At 42.3% G+C, this 27977-nt stretch overlaps 2 protein-coding genes and 2 pseudogenes across 4 annotated transcripts; 1 reads left to right on the top strand and 3 right to left on the bottom strand.

Moving 5' to 3' along the window:
• Window positions 1–6789: 6789 nt before the first annotated feature.
• On the top strand, window positions 6790–8010 carry LOC129627848 (olfactory receptor 52B4-like; annotated as a pseudogene).
• Window positions 8011–11828: 3818 nt separating this feature from the next.
• Window positions 11829–13205, bottom strand: LOC129628245 (RNA polymerase II subunit A C-terminal domain phosphatase SSU72 like protein 3-like; annotated as a pseudogene).
• Window positions 13206–18372: 5167 nt separating this feature from the next.
• Window positions 18373–19749, bottom strand: LOC129628244 (RNA polymerase II subunit A C-terminal domain phosphatase SSU72 like protein 6-like). The gene is made up of 2 exons (XM_055547662.1): window positions 19009–19749; window positions 18373–18909 (listed from the first exon to the last, which is right to left on the bottom strand). Exon 1 carries the CDS (start codon window positions 19619–19621, stop codon window positions 19037–19039), a length of 585 nt encoding a protein of 194 aa, XP_055403637.1. The 5' UTR covers window positions 19622–19749; the 3' UTR covers window positions 18373–18909; window positions 19009–19036.
• Window positions 19750–24154: 4405 nt separating this feature from the next.
• Window positions 24155–25583, bottom strand: LOC129628243 (RNA polymerase II subunit A C-terminal domain phosphatase SSU72 like protein 3-like). 3 transcript variants are annotated; one of them, XM_055547660.1, is made up of 2 exons: window positions 24802–25583; window positions 24155–24694 (listed from the first exon to the last, which is right to left on the bottom strand). In XM_055547660.1, exon 1 carries the CDS (start codon window positions 25414–25416, stop codon window positions 24832–24834), a length of 585 nt encoding a protein of 194 aa, XP_055403635.1. In that variant the 5' UTR covers window positions 25417–25583; the 3' UTR covers window positions 24155–24694; window positions 24802–24831. The 3 variants fall into 3 exon arrangements, with proteins under 3 accessions (XP_055403635.1, XP_055403634.1, XP_055403636.1); XM_055547659.1 differs by having other exon boundaries at window positions 24951–25578; XM_055547661.1 differs by having other exon boundaries at window positions 25127–25568.
• Between the last annotated feature and the right edge of the window lie 2394 nt (window positions 25584–27977).

The following is a 27977-nucleotide window of genomic DNA, read 5'->3' as shown; positions in this document are numbered from 1 at the left end:
ATGGGGGCTTCAGTAGTGACTCACAGGCTTAGTTGCCCTGTGACATGTGGTATCTTCCCAGACCAGAGATCCACTCTGTGTCCCTGCATTGGTGGGCAGATTCACAACCGCTGGACCACCAGGCAAGTCTTTCCTTTTCTTTTTTTAATCTTCCTGTTAGCTTTATAAATTGTTGATAAACTACTTTACCTCTGTGTTTCATGTACCACTGAGATTTTTTCTTTGTAATTTTCACATTTCTAATTGCAATATTTTCTTTTCTACTTAAAGAAGTCCTTTTAACTTTTATTATAAAGCTGGTTTCATGGTGCTGAACTCCTTTAGTTTTTGCTTGTTTGTAAAAAACTTTATCTCATCTTCAAATCTGAGAGTAGCCTTGTGAGGTACAGTATTTTGTTTTTTTTTTTTTCCATTCATTACTTTGAATATTATTATGCCACACTCTCTTCTGACTTGCAAAGGTTCTGCTGAAGAGTTACCTGATGGTTTCATGGGAGTTCCTTTGTATGTAGTTATGAATAGTTGCCTTTATCTTGCTGCTTTTAAGACTCTCTCTTTATTTTAAATTTTTTCCATTTTAATTAAAATGAGGTTGGATGTGGATGTCTTTGGGTGCATCTTGTTTGGGACTCTGTGCTTCAGGGACCTGGATGTTTGTTTCCTTCCCCAGGTTAGGAAGGTTTTCAGCTACTATATCTTCAGATAAGTTCTTTCCCCTCATTATCCCTCTTCTGCTCCTGAGACTCCTATAATGCAAATGTTAGTGTACTTGAAATTGTCCCACAGGTCATTTTATTTAATGCATTTTTTTCTTCATCTGAAGTGCTTTCCACTACTGTCTTCCAGTTCACTGATTACTTCCTATGTATCATCTAATCTACTGTTTATTCTTCTCATATATTTTTAATTTCAGTTATTATATTCTTCAGCTCTCTTTGCTTCTTCTTTATATGTTCTCTTTGTTAAACTTCTCACTGTGTTCATCCATTCTTTTTCCTTTGAGCATCTTTAGATCATTACTTTGAACTCTTGATTGTGTAAATTTCTTATCTCCACTTGGCTTATTCTTCTTCTGGAGATTTTCTTGTTCCTTTGTCAGTAACATTCTTCTCTCTTCTCCTTTTGCCTAATTCATTTTGTTTATTTCTATATAGTAGGTAGGTCAGCTGTGTTTCTTGATATTGGAGAAGTAGCGTTATGAAGATGTCCTAATGGACCTAGCAGCACACCACCCTCCAGTCACCAGAGCTATTAATATGTGTTCTGCATATGTCCTGCATGTGAACTGCTTGGGCCCTTTTGTTGTGGCAGGGTTAAATATTGTGGGTGTGTTCATAGGCAGGTCTGGCCCCCAGCATGATTGGCTTCTAGGCCCTGCCTCATGTGATGGCTGCCAGCCCATTGGAATTTGGAACAAAGTTCTGTTGCTGCTGGCTGCAGGGCCTGAGGGGTCCTGGGGTTGGAGCTGGCTCACTGGTGGGCAGGGTCATATTTCATGGCCGTTGGCTGCATGGGCTGGCTGTGGGGAGTTGAAAGGGGTGCCATCCTGCTGGTGCATGGGGCTGGGTCCCAGGGTTGCTGGTGTGGGGACCAGGGAGGCCCAAAGCTTGTGCCAGCTTACCGGTGGGCAGGTATGCCCTCGATGATAATAGACTAGAGTGAGGACTCTAAAATGATATTTGCCAGAAGCAGTGTCCTCAGAGTAGAATGAGCTCCCCAAAATGACTGCCATCAGCATCTATGTCCCTAGGAAAATTCCCAGGTGCCTTCTGCTTCTCCAGGAGGTTCTCCAAGATCAGCAAATGGGACTGATTAAGGCTATTTTCACATTACTGCCTCTGTGCTTGAGATTTTACACACAAGCTTTAAGAGCAAAGTTTCTGTTTTTTACAGCCCTCTGGCTTTCCTGTATGTGAGCCCTGCTGGCCTTCAGGCCAGACAGTCTAAAGACTTATCTTCCCAATGCAGGACCCCCAGGCTAGGAAGCCCAATGCAGGATTCAAACAACTTTCTCCTTAGGGAGAACTTCTGCAATTGTTATTATCCTCTCCTTTTAGGCCACCTACCTGGTGTTGTGATCTTGACTATGCATTTCTGCCACTCCTATTGGTCTTTTTACAATTAGTTGTGGAAAAATCTTTTCTACTAGTCTTCAGGTCTTTCCCATCAATATTTTCTCAGTAAATAGTTGTAATTTTGATGTGGTCATGGAGGAGGTGGTGAGCTCAGGGTCTTCCTATTCCATCATCTTGGCCACCAAACAGCACAAATTTAATTCAAGTCTGTTTAAATTACAAAGAAATGCTTCTGTGTAATGTGTTTAGATAGCATATTCAAAAGCAGAGACATTACTTTGCCAACAAAGGTCCATCTAGTCAAGGCTATGGTTTTTCCAGTGGTCATGTATGGATGTGAGAGTTGGACTGTGAAGATAGCTGAGTGCAGAAGAACTGATGCTTTTGAACTGTGGTGTTCGAGAAGACTCTTGAGAGCCCCTCGGACTTCAAGGAGATCCAACCAGTCCATTCTAAAGGAGATCAGTCCTGGGTGTTCTTTGGAAGGACTGATGCTAAAGCTGAAACTCCAATACTTCAGCCACCTCATGCGAAGAGCTGACTCATTGGAAAAGACTCTGATGCTGGGAGGGATTGGGGGCAGGAGTAGAAGGGGATGACAGAGGATGAGATGGCTGGATGGCATCACTCACTCGATGGACGTGAGTTTGAGTGAACTCTGGGAGATAGTGATGGACAGGGAGGCCTGGAGTGCTGCAATTCATGGGGTCGCAAAGAGTTGGACAGGACAGAGTGACTGAACTGAACTGAATGTGTTTTTAAAATAATTAATATGTAAATCTTTAAGTTGTTCTGATTGAAAGCAGGATTGATATTTATTAATTGCCATAAAATAGAAACAGGAATATTTGGGGTAGTAAAACTAACAATTGATTTATTAGAAATAAGTATGTGAACACATCTGATCAAGGGATGTATAGAGAAAAATAGTGGAAAACAAAGGCTTAAAGAGACCTAAAGACATGATCCACGTATGTGGGATAAAGAGATGTTGTTGAAAAGACAACTCAAAATCTGGTCTCCCTAGGGTGATAGCTGCCCCTGAGGCTTTCAGGCAAATGCATAAAAGCTCAGTTCCTGGCACCCATCACTCTGAGAACTCTGCTGGGGCTTAACCCATTCTAACCCATGTGAATTCCACTGAAGCAGGTGACATTTATTATTGCTGTGGAGTGATATTTCAGGCAATAAGATCATTACAAGACTAGATGTTATGCAGCCTAAAGAAAGTGTTGAAAATATTAGGACCATTGTCTAGAGTAAAGGAAACAGATTTAGAGAGACAAAAGCAGTTGTGTGCTAGATCCACTTGTACCTGCCCCTTTGCCCATTCCTTGCAAACTCCACACTCAGTGATACCACCTTGTACCATGAAATACACCTTGGGGGAGTACATATACAGAAATTGGCAAGAACTGCAAATCAGGATTATTTATTTATTTACTTATTTATCTACATACTAGGTATATATATGTGCATTTGAGCTGGGTTACCAGCACACCACTGAACCACTGTCCTACATATGAGCTGTCCCAGTAGAATGGAATCTGCTGTCTGGGAAAGGAGAGTGTAAAGAAGTGGGAACCGTCATTAGCTCTCACTGTACCAAGGATCCCTAAGACCTTCCAGAGGAGGTTCTATGTTGGCCCCAGATCCTCACTGGTGTAAATATCTGAGACATTAAAGAGGGTTATTCACGGCCACCCCGCACTGATCCTTCAGCACACCTACCTGATATTTGTCATTTGTTTGCTTTGTTAAACACTTTGAGAAGCTACACTTTGCCTTGATATGCTGAGGTCTAGAACTGCACAAAGGAAAAAGACAATTCCCAGACCACAGAAAGTTTAAAATCAATAGGAGAAACACGGTCAGGTAATCAAATTTTCTCCTATTCTTGAGATACATGTTTTGATGATTAGATCCCTTGTGAAATCAGAGGAAATAAATCACATATGGGGAGAAGATTTTCACAAGCACATGGCTGACATAGTGGGCAGATGGTGAATAGTATCCTGAGTAGGGTCAGCTCTCTCGGGAACACAGCAGGGAGAAGCAAGTAAATTCTCCATGATACTGAAGCTCTCTGGATCCAGCCTGGGGGAACTGGCATGAGGCCGGTTTGGAGAAGTTGCTTTAGATTTGATTCAGTAAACAAATAGCTATCAAGTACTCACAATGTACCCATAGACCACGTCACAAACATTGAGCTCCTCAGCATCTCTCCTCTGGCTCCTAGAAGAAAAATTCCTCTTTACTCCCAAATATCCAGTGTCCGTCATCATCTCTAAGCTGGTCCTCATTGGCTCCTCTTTATAATGACTTAACATTTATGTTGCTTCACTTTTATAACCTTTTTTTTGCTACAAGCTTCTCAGCATATGGCACACGCATTATCCCCCCGCCCCCCAATGGCATTTTCATGTCTATTTTGGTGTCTTCCATCTCCTTCAGGAGGATGGGCTTCCTCAGGGAACGATCTATTCTCAAAATGGCTGTTTGGTCACAGACTGACCTGGCTTTAGTAGCTGCCCACAGCAGGAACATCTTCACACACCTCTACTGAGTTTCTGTTCCATGATTATATTTTTAGGACAACTTTAGTCACTACTTAAAAGGTACAGGAATAAAAATAAGAGAGGATTTTCCCAATATGTCAAATAAATTCAGAGGTGAGAAGTATCAATCCTGGAAGGGCAGAGAACACTCTTTGTGATTTACTGTGTGCTGGATCTTCAGTTATGCCCTGTTAAAAAATGCAGAATGGGAGAAAATTATAGCAAATGAAGCAACTGACAAACAACTAATCTCAAAAATATACAAGCAACTCCTACAGCTCAATTCCAGAAAAATAAATTACCTAATCAAAAAATGGGCCAAAGAACTAAATAGACATTTCTCCAAAGAAGACATACAGATGGTTAACAAACACATGAAAAGGTGCTCAACATCACTCATTATCAGAGAAGTGCAAATCAAAACCACTATGAGGTACCATTTCACACCAGTCAGAATGGCTGCGATCCAAAAGCCTACAAGCAATAAATGCTGGAGAGGGTGTGGAGAAAAGGGAACCCTCTTACACTGTTAGTGGGAATGCAAACGAGTACAGCCACTATGGAGAACAGTGTGGAGATTCCTTAAAAAACTGGAAATAGACCTGCCTTATGATCCAGCAATCCCACTGCTGGGCATACACACTGAGGAAACCAGAATTGAAAGAGACACGTGTACCCCAATGTCCATCGCAGCACTGTTTCTAAAAGCCAGGACATGGAAGCAACCTAGATGTCCATCAGCAGATGAATGGATAAGAAAGCTGTGGTACATATACACAATGGAGTATTACTCAGCCATTAAAAAGAATACATTTGAATTAGTTCTAATGAGGTGGATGAAACTGGAGCCTATTATACAGAGTGAAGTAAGCCAGAAAGAAAAACACCAATACAGTATACTAATGCATATATATGGAATTTAGAAAGACGGTAACGATAACCCTGTATAAGAGCCAGCAAAAGAGACATGGATGTATAGAACAGTCTTGTGGACTCTGTGGGAGAGGGAGAGGGTGGGATGATTTGGGAGAATTGCATTGAAATATGTATAATGTCATATATGAAATGAGTTTCCAGTCCAGGTTTGATGCACGATACTGGGTGCTTGGGGCTGGTGCACTGGAACGGCCCAGAGGGATGGTACAGGGAGGGAGGAGGGAGGAGGGTTCAGGATGGGGAACACATGTATACCTGTGGCAGATTCATTTTGATATATGGCAAAACCAATACAATATTGTAAAGTTAAATAAAATAAAAATAAAAATAAAATAAAATAAAATATTAAAAAACATGCAGATCTTGAAAGTTGTTGATCAATATACTTCATTATTTCATGGATTCCTGAATTTGCAACTCCCTGAGTTTTGCACCAAGCTCCTCTCATGAGAATGCAGATGGACATGGGAATCAACTTTAGTCATAGTGAGAGAGGGCATGGAAAGTGTAGTCCCTTGAGTTTGGCCTTCATAGTATAAAAACACTCCTTTTACAAATAGCAATTTTGGATATTGATTCACGGGGGAAAGAGACCTCTGTCCACTAAAACCACCTGTGTTTCTTCTAGAAACTGAAACAATTGAACCTTTCTTTCTTCCTCTCCAAGAGCTCTTAGAATTTGGGCCCACTGCTCCTCCTTCCATGTGACCTCACAACTCCTCTTTCTTATGCAGTACAATAGATAACGGGACTATATTATGAACTCCTCAGCCTTCAGCTGGCCTGGATACATGGTGCACAAGTGTTTTAGGTCATTACCAGAATTTTTTCACTGTTGCCTAGAAAGAAATTGGCAAGGGACACATTAAATATTGATGAAGTTTCAAAAACACTTTGAAAACTCATGTTACACTATCCTACTCTTTATTCTGTAGTCAAAACAATAGGACATAGCTACCTGCTCAGGGAAAGCCTTTGTTCTGCTCCACCCTTAATTCCCTACCCATAGAGTCACAAAACTATTTTCCTAGGTAAGTTAAGAAAAAAAAAACTCATTCTTAAAACCAACACAAATACAGAGTAAATTATTCTTTCCATTCTGTTTGTGTATTGGCTTAATTTTGGACAACAAGATGTTAATCATTACCATACTCATTTAATTTTCTCTACTGCTTTATGGGTCTATCTTGCTCCTGAAATTAAGGCTTCATTCAGATAGCAAGTCATACCTTACTTATCTTTATTTATATATATATCCAAAATTCCTGACATCATCAGAATGGAATGGGATGAAGTAGGAACCAAAATCAAGTGACAATACAAAAGAAAAGTTTGCATATATTTTTGATTTTCCTCTGTCTCCATGAATAGGCATGAGATTCTGGAAGAACTTACCAAATATGAGGACCTTAAACCACACTGGTGCTAGCCACACAGTCTTCTGCTTGCTGGGCATCCCTGGCCTTGAAGACCACTACATGTGGATTTCCATCCCCTTTGTTATTTCCTATGCCGCTGCCTTGCTTGGAAATAGCCTGTTCCTCTTCATTATCCTCACCGAGTGCAGCCTCCATGAACCCATGTACCTCTTCCTCTGCATGCTGTCCGGAGCAGACCTTGTCCTCTCTGCATGCAGAGTCCCTCAGGTCTTGGCGATCCTTTGGTTCCATGCTGGAGACCTCTCCCTGGATCGCTGCATTTCTCAGGTATTCTTCCATTTACAAGTCTGGGATCTTGCTGGTGATGGCATTTGACTGCTACACTGCCATACGCTAACCCCTGTGATACACCACTGTTCTTACACATACACTGATAGGGAAAATTCATATATCCATCTTCCTAAGAAGTTATTGTACAGTTTTACTGTAATATTTCTTCTGAAAAGACTGACTTTTTATAAAAGTAACATCCTCCCAAACACTGCTTGTAAACATTGTCCTGGCAAACATTTCCTGCAATGATATCCAACAAAACGCTGGAGAAGGAAATGGCTATCCACTCCAGTATTCTGGCCTGGAGAATTCCATGGACTGTATAGTCCATGGGGTCGCGAAGAATTGAACACATCTGAGCAATTTAACATAGAACATATGGTTTGATGTTTTGTCCTAATGTCGACCTTGGTCTTAGATGTTGTGCTAATCTTTGTTTCATATATGCCTATTCTCCATGCTGTCCTCCACATCCCTTCCAAAGATGCTCCTCACAAAGCTCTCAACACTTGTGGCTCCCATATCTGTGTCATCATTCTCTTTTATGGACCTGGGATCTTCTCAGTTCTCACTCAGTGGTTTGGATACCACATTCCACTCAATATTTACATTCTTCTGGCCAATGTCTATATTCTCATTCCACCTACATTAAATCTTAAGGTTTATGGGATTAAGATGAAGCAGATTCGGGACCTGGTAGTTCATTTGCTGTTTCCAAAGCAGATATGACTATAATAATGGAAACTACCCTTGTGCTTTCCTCAATAATGCTCATCATGCTTTAGGTTAGCTTTTGTATCAAGACATGGAAGGGTACAGTGGAAATACTAATCAAATAACTCTGTGTCCTGTTGTCATAGAGCAATTTTATCAGGGATGGGTTTGTAAATGTTTCTTGCAATGTCTTTAATAACTCATTAGATATCACTGCCTTTGGGGTCTTAGTTCACTTTCTTATACATAGAATTCATAACTAGATTAGTTCACCTCCCTACTCCTAGGCTGGAGGTTAGAATGTAATGCCCTGGAAACAGTGACCTTTCCTGGGTAATTGTTAAACTCTTATTTACTAGGGTATTCTATGCTTTGAATGGCTACACTTGTTTTATTCCTCTCATTCAGACATTTTCCTGCCATTTGCCCCCATGTTGTAGCTTTCATCATATTTTTGCTTTTTAGACAATTATAAAATTCATATATATCTTAAAATTCATATGTATTCACCATTAACATAATGTGACCATAAATAATGAGTGTATGTATCAGTAAATCTTTATCCTTTCAAAACATTAAACATAGCAAATGTTTACTAATTCTTTCATTTTATTTATATTATCAACTGTTTGGAAGAAAGTATTCAACACAAGAGCAAATACAGTACAAACATGTAAGAGTACACTGAGCAAGCATATGTAAAAAACTCACTGATATATGTAGAGGTGTAGCCAACGTGGCAGAGTCAGGAGACCCTAAGCTCATCTGCTTCCATGGGCAATCCCAAATTGCAACCATTTACGGAACAGCTATCAATGAAAATGACCCTAAGACCAGCAGAAAAGCATCTCCACAACTAAAGATGTAATGAAAGAACCACAACAAGATGCGTAGTGGTGTCCTGTGTCTCCTGCATTGCAGGCGGATTCTTTACCATTGAGCAACCAGAAAAGCCCAGGAGAAGGAGAGGGTAGGACAAATTGAGGGAGTAGTGTTGACATATATGCACAACCATTTTTAAAATAGATAGCTAGTGGATGCTGGTGTATAACACAGGGAGGTCAGCGTGGTGCACTGTGATAACCTAGAGGAGTGGAACAGGGAGGAGGCAGGAGGGAGGCTTAAGAGGGAAGGGATATAAGTATACTTATGGCTGATTCACATTGTATGGTAGAAACCAACAAAACATTGTAAAGCAATTATCCTCCAATTAAAAATATATATATTTTAAAAAAGGTCTTTCTATTTTTCTGTATTTTCTCTCTCTTCTCCAGTTGGATAACTCTGTTGAAAGATCTATGGTCCATTTTTGCAAGTGGGGGCACCTTGGTCCAGGGGTAAATGCATTTATAGTTTTGTCTTGTGTGGAAAAATTCCCTTTGTACAAGCTATACTATTTTTCATGACTCCCAGCAATATTTGAGAGTAACTTAGTCCTCACACGATGCCTTCAGACTATATTGTCAAGCTTTCAGACATTTTCAATCAGATAGTGTTTCCAAATAAGGCTGACTATCTGCACAAATGCATACCAATAATCTTTCCCTACCAACCCCTCCACTGTCCACACAAGCCAATTTGTCCTCCATGAGGTGTAGTCTGTTCCCCACTCCCTTGTACCTGTGAACACCTCATGTCTTTCTTTGGCCAGTGGAATAATGTGGAAGTATTATATCCTCTGCCCTGTGGATTTAGAGTGAAGTGAAGCAGGAACAACAGTCAGAGGGGGATATAAATCAAGAAACAACTGAAATGAAGGATTTTAAATAAATAAATTATGAATGAAGCTACTGACACATATATTGTTAGGCTGTTGGCTCTTGGACTATAAAGTCCAATATCATCCAGATCAAGAAATACAACTTGCTCTGACATACCCACAGCCATGTCCACGTGCCCTGTCAAAAAGTCCCAAAGCTATCACTGGCATACTTAACATATCTAATTACATGTACATTCATGTCTTTCAACAATTTGCATTCAAATGCTGCCATTTCACCTACAACAACCGTCTGAATATGTCATTTGCCTCTGTGTCTTAACTGGAATTATGTTTGTCTAGTCAAGAAAAAACCACTGTATGCCCAGTAGCACATCTAATTCTTTATTTTTCCATTCCTCACACTTAGAAACATATTATTGTTAGTTATCATTGAAAATGACAAATTTCCCCTTCCTTTAGCAAAACCACCAACACCAGTGGTGTTAATACCACCTGGAAATGATTCTCTCAGTGTATTTAACAACACCTGTTCTAGTCCCAGCCCCCCAGTTCCGGTTTTTTTTTTTTTTTTTAATGGAGTGCCAGAAGTTCCGCAGAGAATGTACCAGCACTCTGGTCCAAACTGTGGCTGATTTTGGTGGATCTGAAGCTGAAAAGACCTTGCCACTGTGAGGAGCATCCTGAGAGGCTGGTAAAAGGACCATCCAATGACAAAGATCAGGACTCAGCATCCTGGGACTGCAATCACCTTGAGGAAGTCTGGAAAATACCTTTGGAATGCAGCCGGCAGTTCATGAGTGCATGCATGCTATGTCACTTCAGTCACGTTTGACTCTGTGCGACACTATGAACTGTAGCTTGCCAGGCTCCTCTGTCCATGGGATTCTCCAGGCAAGAACAGTGGAGTGGGTTGCTATGCCCTTATCCAACCAGCAGTTTATAGTCCTGGCCAAATTCTGTAGGTAACATCCACCACTCCATGTAAATGATCTCTGTGTTCCCATCACCCTCTCTAATCTGTCTCCAACTCTCCACACAAGGAAGCCCCAGGTGCTGCGCGTTTCAGGAGGAAACATGAGCCCAGGCAGCCTCCCAGGAAACTTTTACTCACCTTCTGTTTTCATTCACAGAAACTCCAGCAACCAAAAGTTCACCCACTCAATGCCCACAATGTTCAGGGTTTTGACAACTTCCTCATCTGCATTTTTCTAACTCTACAAGAGACACCAGCTTCTATAGTTCCACAAGAAATCTACCACTAGATCAAAATGTGAACCACTAAATTCACCAACCTTAAAGTTCTAACTCCCCAAACACTTTTATATTTTTATGACCTTTATGGTGACTTAGACAAATCACGTTCCACAATGTACTTTATCTCCCATCACATTTGTTTTAATTTATTCACAGACACATTGTATGTTTTTAAGTAAATTAAAAAAATATTTTTTGGTCTATAGTTGATTTAGAATGTTATTTTAGTTTCTACTGTGCAAGAAAGTGAATCAGATATACACACACTCATATATATCCCCTCTTTTCAACCTTTTTTATCCATATATATCTATATAGGTCACGACAGAGTGGAGGAGTTCCTTGTGCTATAGACAAGGTCCTTGAGCACGTGCATGCTCCATCGCTCAGTCATATTGGACTCTTTGCAACCCCATGGACTGTAGCCCACTAGGCTGCTCTGTCCATGGGATTTTCCAGGCAAGAATACTGGAGTGGGTTGTCATGCCCGCTTCCGGGGATCTTCCCGAGCCAAGGATCAAACCTGAATCTCTTATGTCTCCTGCATTGGCAACTGGGTTCTTTACCACTAGCACCACCTGGGAAGCCCAGAAAAGGTCCTTTTTGGTTTTCTATTTTATATACACTTTATATTTTATAATTAATCACTGTTATCTCTCCATTGCAGTACCTGCAGCATTTTACTCGTCTGTCATTTTGCCATCCCTTGCCCAAACAGATAGGAACTCAACTAGCATGGAGAAAGAACTTCTTAGGAAAGAAAGCTTTTTCTCCATGGAATTCACATGGATTGAACAATAAGAAACCAGAGGGCTCACTTTGTAAGATCCCTGCACTACCACAAACAAGAGGACACTTTTTCTATAATTCAGAGTGTTTTAATTTATTTTACTTAATGTCATGAGCTATTTAATTGAAAAAATCATGCCAGGATTTTAGTAAATGCCGCCCATAATCTACAGTTTCTCTTAAGATTGGCATTAGTAAAATACATACAATCTAAATATAAATATATTTCTAAGTAAAAACAATTCACCAGAATGACATCTCAATAAAAATTTATGTATTTATATAAAACTACAAAAGAGCAAAAAGGATATTGTTTTAAAATGATGAAATAAACAAGTTTCTTTCCTGATTATACTGAACAAAACACGTCCACCACTCCATTATAAGCCTTCGTTAGTTGATCTGAAAAGCAGAGTCCTTCAGGTTCACTTCCTTGCAGAGCCATGTGAGCACTGAACTGTTCCCTCCAAGTCAAGTCCCCACACCATCATCCCTCACATTGGAAGGTTTTTGATGGCTCCCGGTGACTCAAGTTCTATTATCCATATAACGCTTTTCCCCTGCATTTCCTTGCTTGGGTGGGGTGCACCTGAAAAAAATCATAAGGATGGCTTTGAGCAAAAAGGGCTATGAGATCCTTGCACAGCAAATACCGCCTAGCCCAATATCCAGGCACAGGTTCTTATTGACTAAGAAGCTGAAACCAGACAAGATCTTCAGTAGAAGCAGATCATGTGCAGAAAGCTCTGGCCTGTTTTCCACTGGGCTGCCAGGAGCACCTCAACCAGAGGGTCTTCCAGGTAACTTCCTGCTGGAGGCATTTGCAGAGCTCACAGATGATAAGACCCAAGCGTGGCGTCCTCCGCGTTGTCGGCCATGTCCACGTTGATCACGTGCACAGGCTGGAAGGTCTCCTGCTCTCGGACCAACAGCTCCTCCACCACCCTGTCGTAGACGCTCTCCGCACAGGTGAAGATGACGTCAAAGCGATCTCGGCACTCTTGAAATCTTTCCGGGCGAGGCTTGATTCTCTCGTTTCTTCCCAAGATGTGTAAGATGCCGTTGCTGTTATAGCATTGTCGGTCTTTGCGCACAAGGTCCTTGCGCATCTCCTCATAGGTGGTGGAGAAATCATAAACCACAGGGAGGTTGCCTGCCGTTCCTGGGAGCCTGACTCGAGACCCAGCTCCGAAGGACCTGACTCGGAATCCTTTCCTCCTGAGGATGTGGTGGGCCTCCATGCTCCTGTTCATGTTGCTCATGCAGACCACAGCCACACTGAGCGGATACGAGGGCATGGTGGCGGCCACTCGGGACTCCAGCCAGACGCCTGGACTTCAGGGGCTGAGGGAACTCTGAAGGCCAGGGGATGACCGACTGGGTCCAGCTCTTCCAAGGAGTGTTAGAGTCAAATAAGAAAGAAGGCGTTTATATGGAGGCACTTGTCCTCAGTGGGAGGAGAGATCTTGATTGATGATTGGCTTAACTCTTGACTGATTGGATTTGAACGGTGGGCTGGGAGCAGAGAACCTAGTGCTGTTTTCAGAACAATCCCAGTGATGCAATCACCCAACCTCAATGCCACTATGTGCCCGCCCAACTCCCACCCCCTCTCCTGAGCATTTTGCCATCTCCAGTTAACCCTATCTGTGCCTGTGTGTATGGGACTAGAATTGGTATCAGGCAAAACAACTAGACTACTCACTGGCTTCTCACCAGCCTTCCAAAGAGCTGAAGACATGCATGTGGAAAAGGTCTTTGAGATTCCTGAGCCTCCTAATCCAATGATGCAAGGAATCACAGGGGTTGTTCCCCAGATTTTCATGTTAGAGTTGATACTCCAGCAGAGCAGTTGTGAACCGTGAACTTCCAGATGTTCAAGCTGGTTTTAGAAAAGGCAGAGGAACCAGGGATCAAATTGCCAACATCTTCTGGATCATAGAAAAAGCAAGAGAGTTCCAGAAAAACATATACTTCTGCTTTATTGACTATGCCCAAGCCTTTGATGGACATGAGTTTGAGTGAACTCTGGGAGATGGTGATGGACAGGGAGGCCTGGTGTGCTGTAATTCATGGGGTTGCAAAGAGTCGGACATGACTGAGCGACTGAACTGAACTGAACTGAGAGCAGTGTGCTAAATCCTAGGAAGACATTCATGGGTCTTTCTATCAGTCAAGAAAAGCACACACCAGTGTCAAAAGCAACCTCTGGAAAATATGACTGCCATTTGATAGGGTTTCACAAGTTGGAAGAACACCACATTTTTTCCTTTCTCTTTTCTTCAATTCATCAGAATTCTGGAGTGAACCAAACAGATCCTCCTCCCTTATCTTGTCTCCAAAAGCAGCTCAGTCTGAACACTCCATACTCAAAATAGAAGACTTTTCATTGCTTTTCTCCATTTGCATAGCTGGTGAAGCAACTGTACAGATATTAAACTTGGGGTTGGGACATTGACCACTAAAGAGACTTAATGCTGTCTTCATAGAGCCACAGACTGAGTGTTCAGTTCATTGTAGTGATTCTCTGAGTGCAAAGAGTCCTATGTCAGTAAACAGCCCAAGTCTACTCAAAGTGTGGACCCCAGAGCAACAGCATGAACTGAAGGGGAGCTTGTTTAACCTGGGAATTGGACTCCCAGACCACTGAATTGGATTTCAGGCATGTGCACTAAAGATTGGGAGCAAGTTGATTAGTAACAGAGATTTCAGAAACTTGACTGGACCTCGGAAGTCCCTGAGAAGCACTGCCTCTAGATGGGGGGTTGAATATTCTGAAGAGAAAAGCCAGATTAGAGAAAAGGCCAGGCATACCTGAAAAGGTAGTCAGCTCTCAAATATGATGTGAAAATGTATTTTAATATTCACTGCCTGAGATGAGAGAGAGAGAGAGAGAGAGAGAGAGAGAGAGAGAGAGAAAGAGAAGAAAGATCTCTGAGCCCAAACTACAATCATGATACTACAGGAGGAAGTTATTTCATCATGGTCCTTTCTCTTCATAGGATGGCTCTAGGGTCACACAGTGGCAGAAACCTCTACTTGTGATCTGCTTTGTGTGCTCCTGAATTTCTCTCTGAGACTCAGGGTGGGGAAGGGGGGTTCTTGTTCAGCGTGCCAGCACTGTGGCAGCCAGCAGTTGAGCTCTTAGTGCTACAGCAGTGCTCTGTCTGCAGTGCTGGTAGAGGAGACCTTACAGGCACGGTTTCCTTCACTTTCTGCCAAATCTGAGCCCTATTTAACTGGACACCATCCCTGTTTTTCACCTTGAGATAACCTTGAATATGTTTTCATTTATATGAAAATTGATTTCCTTTAGAGTCAGTTCTCTTTTGAATGATGTCAACATCTTTTTTTATGATTACTACCTCTTTTCTTTCTTTCTTTTTTTTTTTTTAAATCAATCCTGTAGACAAAATCTCTTCTCCTCAAAGTTATCTTCTGACTTTCTGGACTTACCACTCTGAGGAAGCCCATATTCTGTCAATTCTGGATGTAAAATCAATAGATACAGGTCAAATACTTAACAAACCCTACAAGTGCACACATCACCCATTCAACACCAACAAAATTTGGTATTGTCACTTCTTCCCCAACTACCTTTTTCTGCACACTCCCCTGTGACAGGAGCTTCCATACTTCCACCCAGATCTGTGCCACTACATCAAAATCCGAAGCAGAATATTCACCAACATTCAACCACCCACCTTCCAATCTTTTGTTTATTTTTTTAAACTCTAATAGCTCTTAGACAAACTATGCTTCAGCATGCATTTCATCCAGTTCCATTCCCCTTATTTTTCCATGGATACCTACTATGTTAAGAGTCATTACTGTAGTCACTCCTGTGTAACATCTACAGCACTTTGAACCAGTTGCACTGTCTCATATTTGCCTCCTGCATATCCCTACAGACAGGAATTCAACCAACAGCTTTTTCTGCATATGGATTTTCTGGCAAAATAAGTTCACCTGGACAAATCATTTCTCTTTCTTTCAAAGGGCTCCTAAATCTCCCTACTTCAATTTTGTGATCCCATCATTGGAAAAGATGATCTCAGCTGACTCCTACTCCCTCTCCATTCCTGACCATGACTGTCCACCCTCAGATGAGAGACTGATCTTGAATATCACTGACTCTACCAGGAAAGAAAACTGTCATCTCCCTACTACTGCCCCCTTCAGATATAGATGCACCTGCTCACATATGGGGAAAGACAGAAACTGAGAGTGCTTCTATATCCATCCCGCTCTCTTCTCTTCATCAAGTCTTGTCTTTTGAACTCAAATACCTTCCTGTGGTCCTGCAGCTTCTCCCCCTATGCAGAGCCACCTCCATTGTCCTCAGTGCAGTCCTGTCCTCAGGATGTCCTGTACTCCCTGATCCCTCCAGATCCATGGAACTCCATGCCACCTACACAGATAACAAAGTCCACATTTACTTTCTGATAGTGAGTAAACTACTTCACCATACCAGCTACCTCTCCTTTGTTTTCTCCTGGAAGTCACATAGGACTTGGTGGCACAGCTGGTCAGAACCAAGAATGTTTCACTGCCGAGCAATGAGTATGCATTTTCAGAGGAGCACAAAACAAAAAAACAATGACTGTTTGAAGCGAGAAGTAAATTCCCAAGAGAAAAGAATGCTTTTCTACATGGGATTTATAGGCTTTGAAAAAAAGGAAATCAAGATACCCAGTTGGTAAGATCCATCCCCTACCACAAATGAGAAGACACCTTTTCTTAAATTAAAGAGTTTTATTTTGATTTATTTCATTTTGTTTTATTTAAATGAGCTACATAGTTCAACAGATAGGGCTTCTATTTTAGTAATAAATGCAACCACGGATTACAGTGATTTCTAATTTTATTTTATAAATAAGCTATTGGATTAAACAAATCATGCTTGGATTTTCCCCTAAAAAAGCCACACATGATCTACCCTGAGTTTCTAATAAAGTAGGCATTCATCAAACACAAACACTCTAAAAGCAAAGATATTTCCAATTCAATATAATTTCCATTCAACGTATTCCCATCCCACTTAAGAAAAAACAACCTGTCGTATCGACACATCATGCCAAATGGACAAAAGGAAATCAGTATCCATATGGATCAACAAAATAGAAACTGTTCCTTTTTCTCAGAATATCCTTCAATGCATTGCTTGTCCCAGGCTCTGTGATCAGCCTTGATTGTCCATCCAGAAAAGAGAGTCCTCGAGATTAACCTCCTTCCAGAACCCTGTGAACACTGAGTCCTTCCTTCCAGGTCCAGTTCCACACCATCGTTCCCCACATTGGAAGGGTTGGCATGTCATGTTGGCATGAGAGGGTTCCTATTCTCCTGACAATTCTTTATGTGAAGTCACTAGAACAGGCCCCATTCATAGCAAACCCAACTAGCACAAGGATCACTCATTCAATACCAAAGATATTCAGTGTTGTTACATTTGCCCAACTGCTTTTGTCTACACCCTCCCCCAAGACAGCAACTTCCCAAGATCCATCCAGATCTCTGCACTACATCTAAACCTGAAGCAGGACACTCATCAACCTTCAACTGTCAACCCTCCAATCTTTGTTATTTTTGAGGCTCTAAGGACTCTTAGACAAACCATGTCCCACCATCCATTTCATCCAGTTCCATTCCCTTTAACTTTTCCATGGACACTTTCTATGTTGAGTTTCATCACTGGAGTCACTCCTTTGGAACACCAGCTGCACTTTTACGTGCTTTATCATATTTGCCTCCTCCATTCCTCTACAGACAGGAAATCAACCGAAAATATTTTCTCAATTCCTTCCAGTGAATGTTCTGACAAAAGTAAGATCTCCTGGACAGATCATTTCTCTCTCTTATAAAGGGTCCCCAACATTCCCTATTTCCATTTTGTGTCCCCATCATTGGAAATGATCATCTCAACACACTATCGGATCCCTTTCCCATTCCTGCCCTACCTGCCTCAACATCAGATGAAAGACTGACCCTGAAGCTCATTGAATCTACCCAGAAAGAAACCCTCACCTCCCTATCGCCAGCACTGCCCCATGTGGATAAGTACACCCAGTCACCAGTGTGGAAAGACAGAAAATTGACATTGCTTCTCAATTCTTCCCTCTCCCTCTCCTCTTCAGCATGTTCCATCCTTCAACTCCACCATCTTGCTATGATCTCACAGCTTCTCCCCTTGTCCAGAGCATCCACCTTACTGCTCAATCCACACTTCTCCTGGGGAAATCCTCTACTAGCTCATCCCATGCCTCCAGGTACACCCTTGGTCCATCCTGCCTTTGCTCTGTAAATAAAGTCCACATCAACCTTCTGACATAGCAAGATACCTCATTCAACCAGGTCAACTCCCCCTTCCTTTAATTTCTGCTGTACGTTACACATGCCTAGGTGTCATTGCTGGTCAGACCCAAGATGATTCACTTCCCTACACATAGAATCCACGTTTAGAGGAGTTCAATACTCAATGAACCTTTTATGCATGAAGAAAATCTGCTTGAGGAAAGAGTGCTTTACTCTGTGGAATTCATTCAGCTTGAACAGTAAGAAACCAAGGTGTTTCTTTTGCAGGATCCAACCCCTACCAAAAATTAGGAGATCCATTTTCTATAAACTAGAAGCTTTTATTTCATTTCATGAATATTGAATTGAACAGATTGTGCTCACATTTTAGCAATCAATGCCTACTATTATAAAACTTGAGTTTCTATGAAACTAGCAGTTACCAAAATATATACAATCTAAAATTAGATTTTTAAAGTTCAAATATTAAATATAATCCTATCTCACTAAAAAGAAAAATTCATTTATACTGATGCACAATACAAAAATGACAAAAGGAATTTGTATTAAAATGATGAAGTAAAAAGAAATGATGGAATGGAAATGGTGTGGGGTTTGTTTGTTCTTCTTCCCTGAATGTCCTTCAGCACATCACTTGTCCATTTTAAATCTTCGTCTCTTGATGTCTCTAGGTTAACTTCCTCACAGAGCCCTGTGAGCCCTGAAGTGTTCCTTCCATGTCAAGAATCCATACCATCGTCCCCCACCATGGAAGGGTTTGGATGCCTCCAGGGCGTTCACGTTACTTTGGCAGAAAACGATTTCCTTCTCCACTTCCTTCCCAGGCTGGAGTGTACCTGGACAAAGTCATGTAGATGGCTTTTAGCAGAAAGGCCTTGGAAGCCGCTTCTGACAGAAAATACCACCTAGCCCAATGTCCAGACACAAGTGCTTACCAAGAGGAGCTGCAAGCAGACAAGATCCTCAGTAGAAGCAGACCGTGTGCAGAAAGCTCTTGCCAGTTTTCCGCTCGGCTGCCAGGAGCACCTCGACCAGAGAGTCCTCCAGGTTGTCTGCCTGCTGGAGGCGTTCGCAGAGCTCACAGATGATGAAAGACCCAAGCGTGGCGTCCTCCGCGTTGTCGGCCATGTCCACGTTGATCACGTGCACAGGCTGGAAGGTCTCCTGCTCTCGGACCAACAGCTCCTCCACCACCTTGTCATAGACGCTCTCCGCACAGGTGAAGATGAGGTCAAAGTGATCTTGGCACTCTTGAAATCTTTCCGGGCGAGGCTTGATTCTCTTGTTTCTTCCCAAGATGTGTAAGATGCCGTTGCTGTTATAGCATTGTCGGTCTTTGCGCACAAGGTCCTTGCGCATCTCCTCATAGGTGGTGGAGAAATCATAAACCACGGGGAGGTTGCGTGCCCTTCCTGGGAGCCTGACTCGAGACCCAGCTCCGAAGGACCTGACTCGGAATCCTTTCCTCCTGAGGATGTGGTGGGCCTCCATGCTCCTGTTCATGTTGCTCATGCAGACCACAGCCACACTGAGCGGATACGAGGGCATGGTGGCGGCCACTCGGGACTCCAGCCAGACGCCTGGACTTCAGGGGCTGAGGGAACTCTGAAGGCCAGGGGATGACCGACTGGGTCCAGCTCTTCCAAGGAGTGTTAGACTCAAAGAAGAAAGAGGGCATTTATATGGAGGCACTTGTCCTCAGTGGGAGTAGAGATCTTGATTGATGATTGGCTTAACTCTTGACAGATTGGATTTGAACGGTGGGCTGGGAGCAGAGAACCTAGTGCTGTTTTCAGAATAATCCCAGTGATGCAATCACCCAACCTCAATGGGTGCCCACACAACCCCCACCCCCTCCTGAGCATTTTGCCGTCTCCAGTTAACCCTATCTGTGCCTGTGTGTATGGGGCTAGAATTGGTATCAGGCAAAACAACTAGACTACTCACTGGCTTCTCACCAGCCTTCCAAAGAGCTGAAGACATGCATGTGGAAAAGGTCTTTGAGATTCCTGAGCCTCCTAATCCAATGAGGCAAAGAATCACAGTGGTTATTCCCCAGATTTTCATGTTAGAGTTGATACTCCAGTAGAGCAGTTGTGCTAAATCCTAGGAAGGCATTCATGGTTCTTCCTATCAGTCAAGAAAAGCATGCACCAGTGTCAATAGCAACCTCTGGAAAATATGGCTGCCATTTGATAGGGTTTCACAAGTTGCAAGAACACCACATTTTCTCCTTTCTCTTTCCTTCAATTCATCAGAATTCTGGAGTGAACCGAACAGATCTTCCTCCCTTATCTTGTCTCCAAAAGCAGCTCAGTCTGAGCACTCCATACTCAAAGTAGTAGCCTTTTCATTGCTTTTCTCCATTTGCATAGCTGGTGAAGCAACTGTACAGATATTAAACTTGGGGCCGGGACATTGACCACTAAGGAGACTTAATGCTGTCTCTTCAAATGGCGAGGGCAAAGATCTCTTCATAGAGCCACAGACTGAATGTTCTGTCCGTTGCAGTGATTCTCCGAGTGCAAAGAGTCCTACGTCAGTAAACAGCCCAAGTCTACTCAAAGTGTGACCCCCCAGAGCATCAGCATGAACTGAAGGGGAGCTTGTTTAACCTGGGAATTGACTCCCAGACCACTGAATTGGATCACAAGGATGTGCACTAAAGATTGGGAGGAAGTTGATTAGTAACAGAGATTTCAGAAACTTGACTGACCTCGGAAGTCCCTGAGAAGCACTGCCTCTAGATGGGGGGTTGAATATTCTGAAGAGAAAAGCCAGATTAGAGAAAAGGCCAGGCATACCTGAAAAGGTAGTCAGCTCTCAAATATGATGTGAAAATGTTTTTTAATATTCACTGCCTGAGACCTGAGAGAAAGAGAGAGAGAGAGAGAGAGAGAGAGAGAGAGAGAAGAAAGATCTCAGAGTCCAAACTACATTCATGATACTACAGGAGGAAGTTATTTCATCATGGTCTTTTCTCTTCATAGGATGGCTCTAGGGTCACACAGTGGTGAAAACCTCTACTTGTGATCTGCTTTGTGTGCTCCTGAATTTAACTCTGAGACTCAGGGTGGGGACAGCATGCCCCCACTGTTCAGCATGCCCGCACATATCAGCATGCCAGCACTGTGGCAGCCAACAGTTGAGCTCTTAGTGCTAGAGCAGTGCTCCTGTGTCACTCCATAAGCCTTCCTGATGTCTGCAGTGCTGGCAGAGGAGACCTTACAGGGCACGGTTTCTTTCACTTTCTGCCAATTCTGAGCACTATTTAACTGGACACCGTCCCTGTTTTTCACCTTGAGATAACCTTGAATATGTTTTCATTTAAACGAAGATTGATTTCCTTTAGAGTCAGTTCTCTTTTGAATGATGTCAACATCTTTTTTATGATTACTTCCTCTTTTCTTTCTTTTTTTATTTCTTAAAATCAATCCTGTAGACACAATCTCTTCTCAAAGTTATCTTCTGTCTTTCTGGACTTACCACTCTGAGGAAGCCCATATTCTGTCAATTCTGGATGTAAAATCAAGAAATACAGGTCAAATACTTAACAAACCCTACAAGTGCACACATCACCCATTCAACACCGACAAAATCTGGTATTGTCACTTCTTCCCCAGCTGCCTTTTTCTCCACACTCCCCTGTGACAGCAGTTTCCATACTTCCACCCAGATCTCTGCCATTACATCAAAATCCAAAGCAGGATATTCACCAACCTTCAACCACCCACGTTCCAATCTTTTATTTTTTTCAACTCTAATAGCTCTTAGACAAACTATGCTTCAGCATGCATTTCATCCAGTTCCATTCCCTTTATTTTTCCATGGATACCTACTATGTTAAGTGGCATTACTATAGTCCCTCCTGTGTAACATCTACAGCACTTTGAACCAGTTGCACTGTCTCATATTTGCCTCCTGCATATCCCTACAGACAGGAATTCAACCAACAGCTTTTTCTGCATGTGGATTTTCTGGCAAAATAAGTTCACCTAGACAAATCATTTCTCTTTCTTTCAAAGGGCTCCTAAATCTCCCTACTTCAATTTTGTGGTCCCATCATTGGAAAAGATGATCTCAGCCGACTCCTACTCCCTCTCCATTCCTGACCGTGACTGTCCCCCATCAGATGAGAGACTGATCTTGAATACCACTGACTCTACCAGGAAAGAAAACCATCATCTCCCTACCACTGCCCCCTTCAATATAGATGCACCTGCTCACATGTGGGGAAGACAGAAATTGAGAGTGCTTCTATATCCATCCCTCTCTCTTCTCTTCATCAAGTCTTTTCAACTCCAGCACCTGCCTCTGCTCCCACAGCTTCTCCCCCTAGGCAGAGCCACCTCCCTACTCCTCAGTGCACTCCTGTCCTCAGGGTGTCCTGTACTCCCTAATCCCTCCAGACCCATGGCACTCCATGTCGCCTACACAGATAACAAAGTCCACACTTACTTTCTGATAGTGAGTAAACTACTTCACCATCCCAACTACCTCTCTTTTATTTTCTCCTGTGAGTCACACAGGACTTGGTGGCACAGCTGATCAGAACCAAGAATGTTTCACTGACAAGCAATGAAGATCCATTTTCGGAGGAACACAAAACACAAAACAACAAATGTTTGAAGCAAGAAGTAAATTCTCAAGAGAAAAGAATGATTTTCTACATGGGATTTATAGGCTTTGAAAAAAAGGAAATCAGGACACCCAGTTGGTAAGATCCATCACCTGCCAGAAATGAGAAGACACTTTTTCTCTTTTTTCTTTTTATATAAATTTATTTATTTTTATTGTAGGTTAATTACTTTACAGCTTTGTATTGGTTTTGCCATACATCAACATGAATCCACCATAGGTATACACATGTTCCCTGAACCCCCCCTTCCACCTCCCTCCCCATGCCATCCCTCTGTGTCATCCCAGTGCACCAGCCCCAAGCATCCTGTATCATGCATCGAACCTGGACTGGTGATTCGTTTCATATATGATATTATACATGTTTCAATGCCATTCTCCCAAATCATCCCACCCTCTGCCTCTCCCACAGAGTCCAAAAGACTGTTCTATACATCTGTGTCTCTTTTGCTGTCTCGCATACAGGGTTATCATTACCGTCTTTCTAAATTCCATATATATGCGTTAGTATACTGTATTGGTGTTTTTCTTTCTGGCCTACTTCACTCTGTATAATAGGCTCCAGTTTCATCCACCTCATTAGAACTGATTCAAATGTATTCTTTTTAATGGCTGAGTAATACTCCATTGTGTATATGTACCACTGCTTTCTTATCCATTCATCTGCTGATGGCCATCTAGGTTGCTTCCATGTCCTGGCTATTAGAAACAGTGCTGTGATGAATATTGGGGTACACGTGTCTCTTTCACTTCTGGTTTCCTCAGTGTTTATGCCCAGCAGTGGGATCGCTGGATCATAAGGCAGTTCTATTTCCAGTGTTTTAAGGAATCTCCACACTGTTCTCCATAGTGGCTGTACTAGTTTGCATTCCCACCAACAGTGTAAGAGGGTTCCCTTTTCTCCACACCCTCTCCAGCATTTATTGCTTGTAGACTTTTGGATAGCAGCCATTCTGACTGGCGTGAAATGGTACCTCATTGTGGTTTTGATTTGCATTTCTCTGATTAGGAGTGATGTTGAGCATCTTTTCATGTGTTTGTTAGCCATCTGTATGTCTTCTTTGGAGAAATGTCTATTTAGTTCCTTGACCAATTTTTTAATTGGGTCGTTTATTTTTCTGGAATTGAGTTGCAGGAGTTGTTTGTATATTTTTGAGATTAGTTGTTTGTCAGTTGCTTCATTTGCTATTATTTTCTCCCATTCTGAAGGCTGTCTTTTCACCTTGCTTATAGTTTCCTTTGTTGTGCAGAAGCTTTTAAGTTTAATTAGGTCCCATTTGTTTATTTTTGCTTTTATTTCCAATATTCTGGGAAGTGGGTCATAGAGGATAACTTTTCTTAAATTAAAGAGTTATTTTGATTTATTTCATTTTGTTTTATTTAAATAAGCTACATAGTTCAACAGATAGGGCTTGGATTTTAGTAATAAATGTGACCATGGACTACACCAATTTATAATTTTATTTCATAAATACGCTATTGGATTAAACAAATCATGCTTGGATTTTCCACCAAAAAAGCTACACATGATCTACCCTAAGTTTCTAATAAAGCAGGCATTCATCAAAGACATACAATCAAAAAGCAAAAATATTTTGAATTCAATATAATTTCTACTCAATGTTATTCCCATCCCACTTAAGAAAAAACAACCCATCGTATCCATATACCACGCCGAAAGGACAAAACGAAATTAGTATCCATATAGATCAATAAAATAGACATTGTTCCTTTTTCTCAGAATATCCTTCAATATATTGCTTGTCCCTGGCTCTGTGATCAGCCTTGATTGTCCATCCAGAAAAGAGAGTCTTCAAGATTAACATCTTTGCAGAACCCTGTGAGCACTGAGTTCTTCCTTCCAGGTCCAGTTCCACACTGTCGTTCCCCACATTGGAAGGGTTGGCATGTCTACCAGTGTTCCATGTTCCCCATGCCATGCGATGCGCTCCTCCTCCACCTCCTTCACTGGGTGGGGTGTACCTGACAACAGATCATACAGAGACGGCCTTTAGCAGAAACGGCTTTGAAGAAGCCTCTCCCAGAAAATACCCAGCAGCTCAAGAGTCCAGGCATGGGTTCTTATCGACAAAGGAGCTGAAACCAGCCAAGATGCTTCCTCAGTAGAAGCCGACCATGTGCAGAAAGCTCCTTCCTGTTTTCTCCTTAACTGCCTGGAGCAGCTCGGCCAGATGACTTTGCATGTCATCTGCCTGCTGGAGACCCTGGCAGAGCTCACAGATGATCGAGGCTCCAAGGCTGGCTGCCTCCAGGGTGTCGTCTATGTCCACGTTGACGACCAGTACAGGTTGCCAGGTCTCCTGATCCCTGGCACACAGGTCGGCCACCACCCGGTTATAGGCCCTCTGCCCACAGGTGAAGATGATGTCAAAGGGATCTGGGCACTCTTGAAACCTTTCTGGGCCAGGCTTGATTCTCTCATTTCTTTTCAGGATGTGTAAGACTCCATTCCTCTTGTAGAGCTTTTGGTCTTTAGAGGAGAGGTCACTGTGCATCTTCTTATAGGGCGTGGAGAAGTTGTAGCGCACTGGTGGCTTGTGTGCCCCTCCTGGGAGCCTCACGTGGGATCTGGCTCCAAAAGACCTGACATGGAACCCGTTCTTGCTGAGGATGTGGTGGGCTTCCATGCTCCTGTTGACATTGCTCATGCAGACCACGGCCACCCTGAGCGGGGAGGAGGGCATGGAAGCAGCCTGCTGGGACTCCAGCTGGACAGGAGGACTTCAGGGTCTGAGAGGGACTCTGAAGGCCAGGGAGATGACTGGCTGGGTCCACTTTTGTGCATTTTTGAGCATTTGAATCAGAGAAGAGAGAAGGCCTTCATATGGAGGCATGGGCCTAAGGTGGGCGGAGACCTCTTAATTTGGTGATTGGCTTAACTCTTGAGTGATTGGATTGAGATAGTGGACCCAATAGGGTGACCAGAACAACCCGGTGATCCAATCACCCAATTCGACTGCCAAGAGGTGCCCATCCGGCTTCCTTGCCACCCCAGAGTCCTTTGCCAAGTACAGTTAACCCTGTATGTGCCTGTGTATATGAGGCTAAGTTTGGTAATTCAATTACCTGAACGTCTGCTCTCCACCCTGGTCTGGATCCCTGGTGGGAGTGTTTTGTAGTCTCCACTTCATCCTCTGGACCACATTTGGAAGAGGCTACTATGCATATAAGACAATGTGTCTGGGCTACTTCCAAGCTTGTCATTATTCTCTCTACTGAACCAAGAACATGCATATGAAAAGTGTGTTTGAAGTTTTCAAACTTACAGTAAATTCATTATATGTATAATTGCAAGAGTTGTTTCATATTTATATCCTACAATTGATAAAATAGGATTGTAATTTTGTTAAATTATGGGGGAAGCACATAATTTTGCCCATAAATAATAGCATGATTCACCAGTGTACAAAGCAACTGTTTCGAAAACATCCCTCCTGTTAGTGTTGCAGGAGCTTCAAAACACGCACATCCTCCATTTGATTTTCTTGAGTTCATGATGTTCCTTCAGGGGCTGGAGCCACCTCCATGGCTTTCCCATGTTGTCAAGTACAGCTCTCTCTGAACACTCTATGCTGAAATATAGCAATTTTAAATTCCGTTTCTTTTGTCAGTTTGGAGAGGTGACCTATCAAGGTTATAGACCTAAAAATTATGAACCATACACCAAACAGTAAGGAGACACAGTCTTATCTCTTCAAAATCGTTCAGAAGAAGCATCCATTTAGAAACTCACAGATTTTTGTCTCTGTGCCTCTGTCAATTGTAGTATTTGTCACATTGAAGGAATCCTACCTCAGTGAACATACTTTATCTTCTCCAAGTATGAGTCCCAAAGCCAGGACATTAACATTGACCCAGAATGTGGGGTAAGTTAACTTTGGACCTCAGGCCACCAAATTGGAAAATCTGGGAGTGGATCCCAGAGATCTGGAATGTACAAAGCCCTTCAGATGATTGCAATGTACACCAAGGTTTGAGAGCAACTGACTCAAAGCAGGGGTTTCTGAGCCTCGATTGATACTTGGAAGCTGTGAGAATTTGTTCAAAACAGGACATCAAGAATACAAGGGAAGCAGGACATTCAAAAGAGAAAAATCTTGTCAAAGAAACACCATGCATAAATGAAAAGGTAGTCAGAAGCTACATACAGCATGAAATGTTATTAGAGTAGTGACACAAACCTGAAGGTGTCTAACAAACCTTGTATAGCAAGATCTTGGGGTCAAAGTGAAACAGAACAGGACCCTATGGTCTTTCCCCACTATGTCCTCTGCCTGGTTTTGTCTGTGAAAAAAATTAGCTAAAGGATAAGCTTAATCATGAAGCAGGAGAATACAGAAATAAAGGAGAACAGTCCATCTAACACGACTAAATAATAATACTTTAATCACTAAGTATCAAAATATCTACTTCTGCTTCATTGACTACAGTACAGTAAAGGCTTTGACTGTGTGGATCACAACAAACTGTGGAAAATTCTTCAAGAGATGGGAATACCAGACACTGTTACTGCTTCCTGAGAAACCTGTATGCAGGTCAAGAAGCAACAGTTAGAACCAGACTGGTTCCAAATTGGGAAAGGAGTATGTCAAGGCTGTATATTGTCACCCTGCTTATTTAGCTTCTATGAAGAGTACATCATGTGAAATGCCAAGCTGGATGAAACACATGCTGGAATCAAGATTGCAGGGAGAAATATCAATAACCTGAGATATGCTGATGACACCATCTTTATGGCAGAAAGCAAAGGGGAATTGAAGAGCCTGTTGATGAAGGTGAAAGAGGAGAGAGAGAAAGCTGGCTTACTATTCAGCATTCAAAAAACTGTGACTATGGCATCTGGTTCCAGCACTCCATGGCAAATAGATGGGAAAACAATGGAAACAGTGAGAGTCTTTATTTTCTTGGGCTCCAAAATCACTGCAGCTATGAAATTAAAAGATGCTTGCTCCTTGGGAAAAAAAAAAATTGAAAAACTTAGAAAGCATATCAAAAAGCAGAGACATTACTTTGCCAACAAAGGTCCATCTACTCAAAGCTATGGTTTTTCCAGTAGTCTCCTATGAATGTGAGAGTCAGACCATAAAGATGGCTGAGTGCCAAAGAATTGATTCTTTTGAACTGTGGTGTTGGAGAAGACTCTTGAGAGTCCCTTGGACTGCAAGGAGATGCAACCAGCCAATTCTGAAGGAAATAAGTCCTGGATATTCATTGGAAGGAGTGATGCTAAAAAAGCTGAAACTCC

Source organism: Bubalus kerabau, chromosome 15 (assembly GCF_029407905.1).
Source record: "Bubalus kerabau isolate K-KA32 ecotype Philippines breed swamp buffalo chromosome 15, PCC_UOA_SB_1v2, whole genome shotgun sequence".
Lineage (NCBI taxonomy): Eukaryota > Metazoa > Chordata > Mammalia > Artiodactyla > Bovidae > Bubalus > Bubalus kerabau.
This window is presented reverse-complemented; position numbering and strand designations above follow the sequence as displayed.

What these genes read in the sequence shown, in the direction of transcription:
- LOC129628243 (XM_055547659.1), bottom strand. Translation starts at nt 25,416, where the DNA reads ATGCCCTCCTCCCCGCTCAGGGTGGCCGTGGTCTGCATGAGCAATGTC. An exon ending in CCTTGGAGCCTCGATCATCT is followed by an intron (nt 24,695 to 24,950) that starts GTGAGCTCTGCC and finishes ATCTGTTGTCAG; the next exon opens with GTACACCCCACCCAGTGAAG.
- LOC129628244 (XM_055547662.1), bottom strand. Translation starts at nt 19,621, where the DNA reads ATGCCCTCGTATCCGCTCAGTGTGGCTGTGGTCTGCATGAGCAACATG.